The sequence below is a fragment of the Calypte anna genome, chromosome 12 (assembly GCF_003957555.1).
Source record: "Calypte anna isolate BGI_N300 chromosome 12, bCalAnn1_v1.p, whole genome shotgun sequence".
In the NCBI taxonomy this organism is placed as follows: domain Eukaryota; kingdom Metazoa; phylum Chordata; class Aves; order Apodiformes; family Trochilidae; genus Calypte; species Calypte anna.
This window is the reverse complement of record NC_044258.1, coordinates 16638527-16651310: the sequence shown is the minus strand read 5'-3', so window position 1 is coordinate 16651310 and position 12784 is coordinate 16638527. Positions and strand designations below refer to the sequence as shown.

At 46.3% G+C, this 12784-nt stretch overlaps 1 protein-coding gene across 1 annotated transcript in view; it reads left to right on the top strand.

Moving 5' to 3' along the window:
• Positions 1-6124: 6124 nt before the first annotated feature.
• The window catches only part of FRMD4B (FERM domain containing 4B), a 79650-nt gene continuing 72990 nt past the window's right edge, over positions 6125-12784 (top strand). Inside the window, exon 1 of the mRNA XM_008499637.2 lies at positions 6125-6286. Within this exon, the coding sequence (XP_008497859.2) occupies positions 6125-6286 (162 nt within the window). The remainder of the gene's footprint in view (positions 6287-12784) is intronic.

Below are 12784 nucleotides of genomic sequence, written 5' to 3'. Positions count from 1 at the left end.
CCACATCCATTGTAATTTTGCCTCCTAAATTAGGATGCTGGAATTATTTTGTGCACTTTGTAACTCCCCTGCCAGTTTGGGGAAGGTAAATGCATGAGACCACTGAGGCTGCAGCTATAGAAGGAAAAACATGGGGTTTTTTCCTCCCTCTCATTTATTTTTGTAGTATGTGACAGCTCCACAGGGGTCTCAACCCCTTTTCTGCAGAGGTTCCTTGTCTCCAGGCTTGGGGACCATCTCCAAGGGCTGTTTAGGAGCAGAGGAGACATCTCCACAGTCCACATGTGAGTGAGAGCAAACTGGGTATTATAGGGAGGTAAAATCAGCAGCTTGGAAACAAATTGCTCCTTTTGACACAACTTCCAAAAGCAGCCAGGACCTTTTTTTCTCTCCCATCACTTCTCTCCCTGCCAACACAGAGGTCGGGGGTGCCTCCCTCTGGCAGGGCATCAGGTGTGGTGTGAATCCTCTCCAGTGGCAGCATCACTGCCCTGGTCAGGGTGAAACCCTCTCTGGGAAAGGTGGTTGTGGTGTGGCTTTCTCTGCAGCCCTAAGGATGCCCCAGGTTTCCACCCACTGCTTGTTTGCACTTTTTGTTTCCTCCAGATGTGAGTTGGGAGTAGCAGTGGGTACAGGGTGATTTCCTCTGTCACTGGTGATGACTTTCCTGAGAAGGAAGCCCTTCCCACAAAGAGGAGGATGGGTTTCCAAGTTCCTGCCTCATCCTAAAACCATGGTCACATTAATCCCATGGTCCTCCCAACGAGCTACAGAGCATCCCTGGGGCAGGTGTCCCCTGGAGAGCTGCAGCCCCCAGCAGTGGTGTTGGGGTGCATGGGGGGGAAAACCACACACCAAAAACCAGGCAGCACATTCTGTGTCCAGTTCTGGGCCCCTCAGTTCAGGAAGGAGATTGAGGTCCTGGAGCAGGTCCAAAGGAGGCAACTGGGCTGGTGAAGGGACCCGAGCACAGATCCTATGAGGAGAGGCTGAGGGAGTTGGGGGTGTTCAGCCTGGAGAAGAGGAGGCTCAGGGGAGACCTCATCACTCTCTACAACTCCCTGAAAGGAGGTTGGAGCCAGGGGGAGGTTGGTCTCTTTTCCCAGGCAACTCTCAGCAAGACAAGAGGGCAGGGTCTCAAGTTGTGCCAGGGGAGGTTTAGGTTGGATATTAGAAAGAATTTCTTTACGGAGAGGGTGATCAGGCATTGGAATGGGCTGCCCAGGGAAGTAGTGGATTCTCCATGTCTGGAGATATTTCAAAAGAGCCTGGATGTGGCACTCAGTGCCATGGTCTAGTAACTGCAGAGGTAGTGTATCAAGGGTTGGACTTGATGATCTCAGAGGTCCCTTCCAACCCAGCTGATTCTCTAATTCTATGATTCTGATGGTGACAGCCTGATGCTGAGAGATGATAAACCCTGAGGTGGGAAACTGGAGCATGTGCTGCTTGTTTGGAACCTGACCTGATTTTCATGGTGCTGGGTATGAAAGTCTGCTGGTTTGAGGTATCAGCCTGCAAGCTGTTGAATCATTTATGAAGTTAAAAGGCACTTCTTTTCTGATGTGAAGGGCTAATTAGTTTGTGATGGGATACAGACTGCAGGAAATTCATGTTTCTGGCACGGTGGTTGCTCTTTAAAAATGTGTATATTTGTCAGGATGCTGTGTTTGTATCATGAGTGTAAAGCAACATACACACAGCCTGAGCTCTCTGAGGGAAGGGGGAAAAGGCAACCCCTTGTTTAGAAGGTTAGGAACATTTTGTGATTTTCTCTTTACCACCACTTCCAATTCCAAAGAACCAAATGGGTTTGCAAATGCCTCTTATTAGAAGTTGAATCTTGCTTCAAAAGTTCCTGATCAGGTTGGGCTGGATTTCAGACTTATCCTATCTGCTGGTGCTGCTTTTTAAGCATCTTACTGAGAGGTTAAAACATCAAAGTGAGGGTGCCCAATGACAGGATTTCACTTTATGGAGATGGTATTTAAGGGCCAGAGTGTAGCAAAATCTATTTTTGAAAAGTCACTTCATCTTTATTTGGGGTTAATTGCATTAATGCTCACAGCTTGATAGGCTTGCTTCCTGACATTAAAAAAAAAAACACTGTTAGGGATGTGTGACTTCAGCATTGTCTGAGGAAGTCCTAATTCTTCCTAAATAATCCTGTTCTTTACACTCACAAAACCTCCTATTAATCAGCACCTTTGAGCATTTTTAACATTTATTTTTAAAAGCAGTGTAATTGTGTCTTTGGCTCAGAAATAGAGCAGAATGGTGGGGATTCAGTGGACAATGTGGAATGTGGCACTGTGTAGCCCTTTGAGCCCTGGTGTGGACCTTGAGGATGCTTCTTGCCCTGACACTACCCCAGGGCATCAGGGCTCGAAGGTCTGAATCCTGGGAGTTGAGATTATTTCATAAGTGAAGTCTGCCATGAACCAGAACTGTTTCTCATAACCTTTTGAGGGCTGTCCTGATGCTTTTATTTATTTATTTATTTATTTATTTATTTATTTATTTTTAGTCTTCATTGAACTTCCATAATATTCTGTAGAGCAGCCAGAAATGTTGGTTGCAATCATGCATAGCCAATATATGAGGCCAAATTCAGGTGTGTTTTAAGGCACCACTCATCTGCTAGCCCATATATAGCTCGCTGTAACTCACCTTTCACTGCTGAAAGTTCAGAGCAGAAATGATGAAAGCTTTCATTTCATTACCTACCACTAGGGACTTGATGTGCATGTGTCCTTTTTCCTCTCTCCCTAATCAAAAGTCGTATCTATGAGCATCACTGCTTTGTAGATGGAAGGGAAGATTGATGCTCTTGTCCTCTGGTCTCACAGATGAATTCTCTATTCCTGTGAACTGCATAGGAGCTACTTTGAACAGAGAAGCAGCATTTCAGCTAAGCCTCATTCCCTTCATTTTTGGCACAGAAGGTAACATGCAAGGAAGGCTGAGAATCCACATGGGATCCTTTCCCATTATGTTGGTAGCAAGCCTTTTTTCTCTGTTAAAACTCATTATTCTGTAGCTACAATCAATAATACAAGGAAAAGCATGATTCTGGCACACATCAAGTTTTCTGTCTTAATAAGGGATATTCTCCTTAGATTCTTGCTGTGTAGGCTTATTCCTTACCAGGAATGAGTGCCTGTTCATGTAGCTGTACAGCAAATAAATTCATAGTATCTGTCTCTTGTGCTCCCTTGAAAGTGGTAGCTACATCTCCAAAGAATTTTCCTGAGGTATCTGTCTTCCTCTCCTTCCTCCCAGAACTGAGATCTGGATACTTTGAGAACCCTCTGAATACCTTCCTGGCTTTCCCTTGCTGAATTTTCTGTGATCTGTTTTCAAGGAGCCTTGATATTATTTAAATACTTCAAATTAAACCCCTTGCAATCAGATGCTGAAAGTAGAAGTCAATAAAAGACCAAGATTGATTTGAATTGGGTGATTCATCAGCTGCATATTAAAAGATCAAAATTATTCTAACCTGCATTAAGGTCTTTGCATTGTAAACTTTGGTTTTCTCTGGGTGTTCATCACTATGCCCCAGGTTCAAGGGACAAGGCCCTGTGGTGTGATTACTGCCTCATGTACTTGGGTCAGCTGGAAAGGAATGGAAATAATGGAAATATTGATGGGTAAAGCAGCTGGGAGTGCTGAGGAGGGGAGGGTCTGAGGACATCCATCTGTCTGAGATGGAGCTATCTGAGAGCATTGCTTAAGAACACAGCAATTTGCAAAGCAGAAAGAGTGCAAAACGTGGAAGTTCTTTATTTAAAGATGCCAGGAATCATAGATCAATTTTTTGCTAAAAGAGAAAATCCTCATCCTTGATTTTTCCACTCTAATGAGGTGATAAGGAAAGCAAAAAGGCACCGAAGGCAGCAGGCACAGCAGAAGCTTTTCAGCTTTTTGCAGGGGGTTAGCTGGATTTTCCTGGCTCAGGGTGAGGCTGCTCCCTGCACTGTTTCTTTAACTACAAAGCTCTTTCTTTTCTTTTAAAAATGGAACTTGAAAACGGTATTTTCTTTTTTTTCATCTGTGTTTAAATTTGGGTATGACTTGGCCAGAACACAGCTGCCATTGGAGATTTTCCTGGCTGGTTCTTCTCTGAAGCAGAGTTATCTGAGGGAATGGCAAATCCCCACTGCCAAACCTGGTGCTGGTACTGGCTTAGGTTACTGGAATAACTCTAGATATTTGTCACTGCTCTTTCCCAGTGGAAATTTTTCCATTTTGTCCATTTGCACTGTGTCTCCAAACACAAAACAGATTATGGGCAATATTGGAGGGAGACCTTGTGGCCACAGAGGAGCCAGTTAAACTCTTGGTGGATATGTGGGTGCTGGGTTTCAGTTGTAGAGTCTGAGTCTTTACTTGCCTTTTTTTATAACAATTTGTGTCTCTCTTCACCAGCTCACTTCTAAGAACATTTTAAACACTGTTGTCATTATTTTCCTCCTACAAAAGCAAGTCGTGGAGAGATTTAAACTCCCTGGCAGCAGCATAGCCAGTAGATAGCAGCACCAAGAGGAGCAAAGCTGCTCTTGCTTTGTGTAAAAGGCAAAAAGTGTGATGCTTGGAGACACAGGTCCCAAGCCTGGAGCAGGCAGTGATCTGTCTGCAGAATTCCATCACTCAGCTCCAACACAGGAGCTGCCTGTGCATGAATGTGGGCTCTTATAATGCAAAGAAAGTTGATTAATAGGGAATAAAATGCGTTTTGTGAATACTTGCAATGTGCTGGAGTTGGGTGTAGAGACCATTTGCATTCAGTGCCCTTGGGAGGAACCATTACCAGCAATATCAAGATTCAGCTCTCCCATTCAGACCATTCCTGTCCCCTTTTCATTCATTTCATTGCCTAACAGACATGACTTTTAGAGAGAGGTTGGTCTAGCTGATGGTTTTAGCCAAAACTCTGCTCTTTAAGCAATTCCTTCAGCAAAGTCTTGATGCATATGGGCCCCTCCTGCAGCTTCTGTCCCCAAAAGCTTAGGTAATGTCACACCCTCAGGTGGGTTTTAAAAAGTTTAATTGCCTTTTGACTTTCACCCTCCCTTGGTTTTCTAGAGGAAACAGCTCCCAAATGAAAGGTGCAGCTTGCTGGCATTAACAGGTTGAATCCCCAGGAGGACAAAGTGCTACTTGACTTTATACTGACTATTAAGGCAAGGCTGGAGTCTCTCGTGGGTTATTATTTCAGTGTTTATTTGCTGTGGGCTGTTTGTGGAGAGCTTTGCTAGCATAAACAGCTCTGGTTTTCTCATGCACCAAGTGCTGGGTTAATGGGGTTATGTTAGTTTAGGAGCAGAGCAAAAAGGTCTCTTTTAGAGGGTTTTATTGTCTTTTTTAGCAGGTTTAGCTTTTAATTGGTACAGTGCAACAAGCAAGTGGAAGCAGGGCTGTGGGCATCTGATCTGAGCCAGCAGAGAAGTTGATGCTATTTCTGCAGGAATATTCTGATTTTTTTTTTTTTTTTTTTCCATTTTATCCCCCTCTTCCCCTCCCTCCCCTCCATTCTCTGGCTCCCGGAGGTGCTTTATTTTAAAACTAGGATTTCTAGTGTATAATTTGGGCACGGCCTCAGCCGGGAGCAAACGCTGACAGCTTTGTTCCCCGCACGGCAGATAACGAGGGGTGGGTGGGTGGGTGTGGGGTGGACGGGGCTGCGTGGAAAGCTCCTGCCCAGCGCTCCCAAGGTGCGGAGTGGGATGAACGCTCGGGATCCGTCTCCTGCTTTTTCCCGCCGTGTCTGAACGGGGGTTGTCGTCGGGGAAAAAAAAAAAAAAAAAAAAAAAAAGGAGGGGGGGTTTAAAATTGAATTAGAATGAGTCGTGGTAGCTGCTGGAGCTTAACGGAGATTTATATAAGCGGCTAAGAAGGACGGGGCTGCTGTGTGAGCTGCTGCAGCCGCTGGCTCCGCATCCCATGCCTGGGAACCTGCCCAGGAAGCACCGTCAAAGAGGAGTTTGTTGAGCGGGCTCTGCCCAACACCCTCCGCCTTCCCTATAAAGCCGGGCTGCCGGCATGCCAGGCTTCTGAGTGAAGGAGGGGAGCCTGCCACGACTGGGAATTTGGGGTTTTGCCTCCGGTAGCCAGCTGCCCCATGGCTTCGGTGCTGATGTGCGGGGTGGAGGATCTGCTCTTCAGCGGCAGCCGCTTGGTCTGGACGGTGACGGTGGCAGCGCTGAGGAGATGGTACGCGGCCCGGCTGCGGGCCTGCCGGCAAGCCCTGAGGACATGGTGTGGCCTCCGGGATGTCTACCAGGTAAAAAAAACAAAAAAAAAGAGAAAGCCCTAATAGTAAACCGAGGTTTTATTTAAAAAGCACCGTGATACCTCAGGTGCGCTGGCTGCGTTGAGTGAGGGGGAGAGGATGGATGGTGCCCCTGTGGAGGTACCTGACAGGTTTCCTGTAATCCTCTGCTGGTGCCCGGTGTTGGCTTTGAAACAGGCAGTTCTGTGTGTCTGCTTTGAACGGAGAGGTTGGGGGGAGAAGTTTTCGATATCTGATGTGCTGGAGCAGCCGGCTGTCCCTATGTTGCAGCCCCTTGTGCTGCTGTCGCTGTCCCCGCACTCGGGACCTCGGCTCCTCCTGCGCTGCCGTGGGGCACTGGGAGACTGCTGGGGGAGCCTGGCTGGGTTTTTCCCTGGTTTTGTGTCGCTGAACAGCAGCAGACTGTCGTGAGAGAGTACTTTGCCTTGCAGAGGGGTTGCTATAAGGGGGGGGGGGGAGGCTGCAACAGGTCCTGAAACAACTCCTGGGAGGCTCCTTCTCCTTCCCACCGGGAGAACGGGCACGGTGCTCGCAATTGATGTATCCAGTGGCAGTGCCGTGTCACTCTTTCTGGAGTCCCTCTTTTGCTGGCAATTACTTATTTTTGTGTGTCTATGTTTCTATTTCACGTGTGAACTTGTGATGTGTGCCTGATCGTGGTGTGAGTATTCTCTGGATTACCCTGAGCATCTCAAAGCTGCTTCTACCTTCTCCCTGGTCTGTTGCAATATGGAGAATTATTCTCTCCAGAGCCAGCAGGATGTAACATCCAAGGGAAAGTTGTGCTGAAAGGACATCTATGTCTATTTAATCCAAGAGCCATCTGTTGCTCTTTAGCTCTAAGGGATGCCCAGAAGTGGGAGAAGAGTTTTATGGTGACAGAAATGCTTCCAAGGGCTTGAATGCATTTTGACATCTTGTATAGGTGATGGATGTCAATACTTTGTGATACATATAATGTGTTTCACTTGAGGGATGTGGATTGTGTAGTTAGGGAATGCAGGAGTACAGACATCATTGCTCCCTGTTTGCCCACCTTTACTGGCCTGAAGAAATGTGGGGTCCAACCCTGGCTCCCTTCTTTCTCTTTAAACACAATCCAGCTCCACCTGTATTGTGTGGCTGGTATTTCTGGAGTCTGCTCACACAAGTGTTGAGCTCAGGCTGCCTTCACTGCATGCTGTGCCCCCATGGAGGCAAATCCTGCCCCTCCAGGGCTGGAATAATGTCTCAGTAAGGACCAGCTCTGACAACAGCATGTTCAGCTGCAGTTCTCTACCTGACTCAAAGTGAAAAGAGATTTATTAAATTTTTTCTCCAAAACAAAGTGTGATTGTACCTCAGGCCAAACCCACTGTGTCCTGGTGGCTGGCTGTGGACTGGTCTGCCATCTTCATGAACAGCATCACTAACTTGTGCCTGTGTCCTAAAGTGAAGATGTGAAAATGGGTAAAATGAGTAGATGGGACCTTGTGTCATCCTTCCAGGTGGCCCATGAGTCAGGGCAGTGGACTGCTCATCCCCCCCTGCTTCTCTCTGCTTGTCACAGCCATGGGGGACACAGCTAGACTGCTGGGGACAGGCAGTGACCTGTTGCCTTGTGTTTGCTTCACTGAGAGTCAGACTGTGCCTTGTCATCCCTGGGAGATGAAACCAGGCAAGAAACAAGGCGACTCTCATATTTTAATGTCAGGAATTTCCTAGTGCTAATTTGGGGTGTATGAAAAGAGAGATGGCTGAAAGAAAGCCCTGCAGCTCTTCCTTGGGTTGTGTAACACATTGCTTTTTGTGCTGAGGTCTTGGCTCTTTGCTGTTAAAACCACAGCAGTAGCCCTGGCTGGGTTCAGTGGGTGCAGGACTGACCAAGCAGCATTAAAAGTCCCTGGTTTGTTGGGATATCAGAGTGCTGTAAGAGCTTGAATCAAGTAACCTTTCTTTTTTTCCTGGAAAAATTATCTTCTTTGTGCACTTTGCCTATAATATGTATCAGCACTCTCCTACCTGCCAGGGATGCTACTTGTCTTATGTTCTTGCTAGTCCTGTAGCAGGCAGATGACAACAGATTTTTTCCTTGTGTTTTTAGTAATGTTGACACCCAGACAGGTGCTTAACAAAGTCCTTTCCCACTTTGCTTTCATTAAGAATGTTTGTATTTCTCCAACTCCATTCATATTCCAGGTGTGAAAATAGATAATTTTGCTCTTATACAGGCTTGTGTATAAAGGCTCTTTGACTAAACTTATACTTTTGCTCCTTAGGAGGATTCCCTGGGCTGTGCATCATGTAACAAATTGGGAAACAGGTCACAAAGTCTGAAGTTGGCAGGTGCAGAGATTGTCACAGGGGCAGAGCTGGTCAGGGAGGCTGAAATCCTCTCTGCTGACATAAAGCCTTTACCTGCCTTAGCAGCTTTAAGTACAGAGGAAAAAAACAAACCAACAAGAGCAAACCAGCCTTTATCAGTCACCTTCTCTTTTTAGCCTTCTTACATTTTGCATGTGTGTGTAGGGAACACCTTCTGAGGTCTTACTGGATGCTGTTTCCACCCAGTCATGTGCAGGGACTTCAGCCCCAGCCAGCAAGAGAAGCTTTCTCAAGTGAGAAAAGAGAAAGCTTTCAGGTGCTTTCTCAAGCTGGTCTCTGCTCCAAGGTGTTTGCCATCATCTGTCAAAGCAGTAGGCATGTCCTGTTTTCCCAGCCCTATTCATCTGGAGGAGCTTGTGAGCCAAAGTCTTGTTGGGGTGTCCCATCCCACTCCGGAATAACCCTGTGAGGGGAGGAGGGTTGTACAGTGTGTGAATACAGTCTCCTCTGTCAGCACTTGGGTTGGATGCCAGGGAACATTGTCTTGGTTGTGGCAGAGAGCATCTGAAAGCCTGTCCTAGAAAAACCAGAGACTTGCAGAAACGAGCTGGAAGAGCTGCTGTGGGTCTTCTGACTGCTGCAAGTCAGTCTGAACTATTGGGGCTTGGGAAGAATCCTAGGTGATGATTTAGTGTAGAAGCTTTCATCTAAGGGTACCCACTTCCTCCTAGGGAAAAGAGCAAGGGTTGGTTTTTGTTGTTGAATTGTGGCACACAGTGCTCTGGCCTGCCAGAGAGGCTTTGGGGGAGGGCTTCTGTCCCCAAAAGGACAGCATGGCACTTCTGGGTGTCCTGATACTTCTTTCAAAATAGAGCTTTTGGCAGGGCTGTCCACATCCTGGTTTTCTAGGCCACCTGTCTTAGACTCAATTATAGCCCAGTAAAATGGAAAGTGAATTTTTTACGTAAATGAGGTTAAAAGCAGAGGTGAAGCCTCAGCATCTGCCCTGTGTTCAGTTACTGCTGTCACCACTGTCCTGACACCCACTGGGATGTCAACAGTACCATATCACTAGTGCACCAGTTTCCCTAGGGTACAAATACCAGTTTATTCCTATAAATCTCATGGTATGTGCATTCTGTGCCTTAAGCATGAATGAAAAGCAGTATCAAGGTCTGATGATGCAGCCAACTTTTTATAAATGCAAACCTGGTTAAGTGCACACTTTAGTGTCAGGGTTACAGTGCCCATCAGTCAGTCTGCTTGTTGCAGAGGGGAAAAGAGGAATTAGGCAAACTGTCCCCAAACTCCCTGCAGAGTATGATGACAGATTGTGATTAATATCTGCTGGATGTGCAGTGGGGAGAGGAGCATCCCTCAGCTGAAGCAATTCTGCTCATTTGATCTCTGATCAATGATCTCTGGTGTAAAAGTGTGAATTGAATCCATGTGGTGGTTCGTTTTTTGGTTTGGGTTTGGGTTTTTTTTTTCAGACACAATGCTTTTTAACCTCTGAAAGGTCATTTCCTCTGTGTGAAGTGAAAAAAGTTTTGCTGACAAAGCAAAATAAAGCAGCTTTGTGTGTGTGTCCATCCCATATGTACCTGGGGTGGAGGGGTGGGAGAGGAAGTGGTTGACTTCTGTTTCCGGTGTTGCTCACGTAGGTGGTTGGGATATTGAGGACTGTTTCCTCTGCTACCACACCTTAACTTGTCATTGAAAAAAAAAAATGCTGACAACAGAGCTGGAGATGCCTTTTTCCTCCTCTTTTCACAATGATGAAAAGTGGGGCTGGAGTGGTGATGTCAGGGCAGAGCTTTCCTTCCTCTGCACCAGACCAGCCTTGGGAGTGATGCTCAGAGGAAGCATCTCGGGTGTTCTTCTGGATCAGGGCTTTCCAAAGGAAGCTTGAAGACCTTTTTAGAGAATGCTGAGATTTCAGCATGGGCATTGGGAATTACTGGGTGCTCTGCAAAGCTTTGCTCTGAGTGCTTTCATCTAGCTGGTTTTTGAAGGGATCTGATCTTAGGCTGTGACACTGCTTGTACATCACCTGCAGAGCTTTGGCTCTTCCTGAAACCTCAGGCACACCCTCACATGGCACACCGAAGCTTTGCTGGGATTTGGGAGAGCCTCTTTTGGAGCTGAGAACAAGACCAGCTCTGGGTACTGCCCCTCTGACAGCTTTCAGTTCAGTTTGGCTTTCCATGGCTCCCACCAGCAGCTTTCCAAAGCTCTCTGCCAGACGTGTTTCCATTTGAGCTCATGATCGAGTGTTTTCTGTTTGAGAGACTTTCTTCAAACAAAAATGATTTTTATACCACTCCTCCCTTTACCCTAACAGACAAACTTTACAACCAGACTGTGAACTTCATTTCCTTCAGGGTGTCTCAGTGCCAGTTTCAAACAGTGCCTTCTATTCACTAAACCTTTGGCCTGTATAAATATATATATATTTTTTTAAAAAAAATCTGACACAGCTCACAAAATTCGTTGGCTTTCAAATGTTGCTGGTGCCTCTTTTCAAAACCAGACCCCTGTACCAAGGTGGCACTGCAGGAACTTCCCTGGATTAATCTTCATTTCATTTTGTGTAGAGGGGATGTCCAGGTTGTTCTAACCGCCTTATGAAAAGGCAAATGAAGTATTTCAGGTACATACTGATTTTTCCATACTTCATTTTTTGTCTTTCTGAATGTTTAGCTTTTTTTTGCTCCTTTTGCTAGCCCTGTCACTGCAGCTCTTTGCAGTCTTGCTTGGGACTGTCCCTGTGCTTAAAATAACCCCGTGTGCTATCTTGGTCTCCTCATTTTCTGAAAATCAGGCCACCCTTGTACAGTCTGCATTGTTCTTAAAACCTCTGAGTCATAATTAGTGATTAGCAGTCCCACTAATCTTCTGTACAGATGGAGGCCAGTTCATTCTCAGGGACTGCAAAGAGGATAAAGCTATTGGCACAGGAATATATTAGCTTAAATTCCCTCCCCCACACAAATACTCAGGGGCACTTTTCCTTGCTAAATGCTCTGTCATTCAGTTCAAGACCCATCACCTCTGCATGTTGGGAAAAGAGGTGAGAAGAAGGGTCAAAAATGCTGAAAGTAGCCTAAAAAGTGCTGCTGTTTAGACATTAAAAGCAGTCATGGGCAATCCAAGCAATGCTGGATTGAAGGCTGTTGTTTCTGACAACAAATCTGGCTTGATTTTCCAGCTGATGTAGAAGAGGTGCTGTCCTGGGGATAAAGACATCAGTGTTCATCTTCCTGCTCACCTCTGGGTGCAAATGATAAAATTCTGTAGTGGTTTGCAACCTCTGCAAGTGTCTCACCACCCTCCCAGGGAGAAATTCACTTCAGGGTTAACAGAGCCTTTGGTGGGGGTCACATCCCCAAACCCCACCTTGGAGCTCTTCTGGTGGCCTCTGAATTGCAGACTTTTCCCCTGCTCAACCCTTTATCATCTTCCCACTGGCATCTTAAGGGATGCTCTATTTAAATTCTTATTTTTTCTTAGTTAGAAAAACTATCTGTGGCCCAGAGCTGAGTTACCCAGCCCAGATCTGTGTGTTTGGAAGCCCTGGAACCTCTGAGGAGCTGTACCCCTCCTCCAGCTATTCCTGTCCCTGTGGTTATCCCAGCAGGGCAGGAGCTGGCACCACCCAGGTGACCTGCACGTCATTTCTCTAAGGAAAAATGACTCACTGTTTATTTTCCATCTTATTTTGGGGATTCTGTGTTTTGGAGACAAACCCAAGTTTGTTGCTCTGAAATACTCACCCAAAATTGTCTCAGCTGCTCACCCCTTCACTCACTGGTCTGGACCTGAGTTGGCATCCTCCTGCCTGATCTTGGGCCAGCTTGGGGGTTTGTTTTTTTTTTTTTCATGAAACCTGTTATATTGAGCACTTTGCAGAAAGCTTTTGTAGTCTCACAACTATGAGAAGAATTGCTTATACCCAGCAACTTTGGGGGAAAAAAAATCTCTGTCTGCAGCTGTTTAAAAGGTGAATATCTGCTCACCTCCTCTACATTAAACAAGGAGGGCCAGACACCTCTGGCACCTCACCACATACCAGCTGGATGGGGTGAGCTGCCCTCTGGAGGTGTCTGAATTGATGGTGATGTTTGGAGGCAGCCCCAGAGCTCAGGTGAGGGGAACAGAGCAGCCTCCTCCTCTTTGATTGTG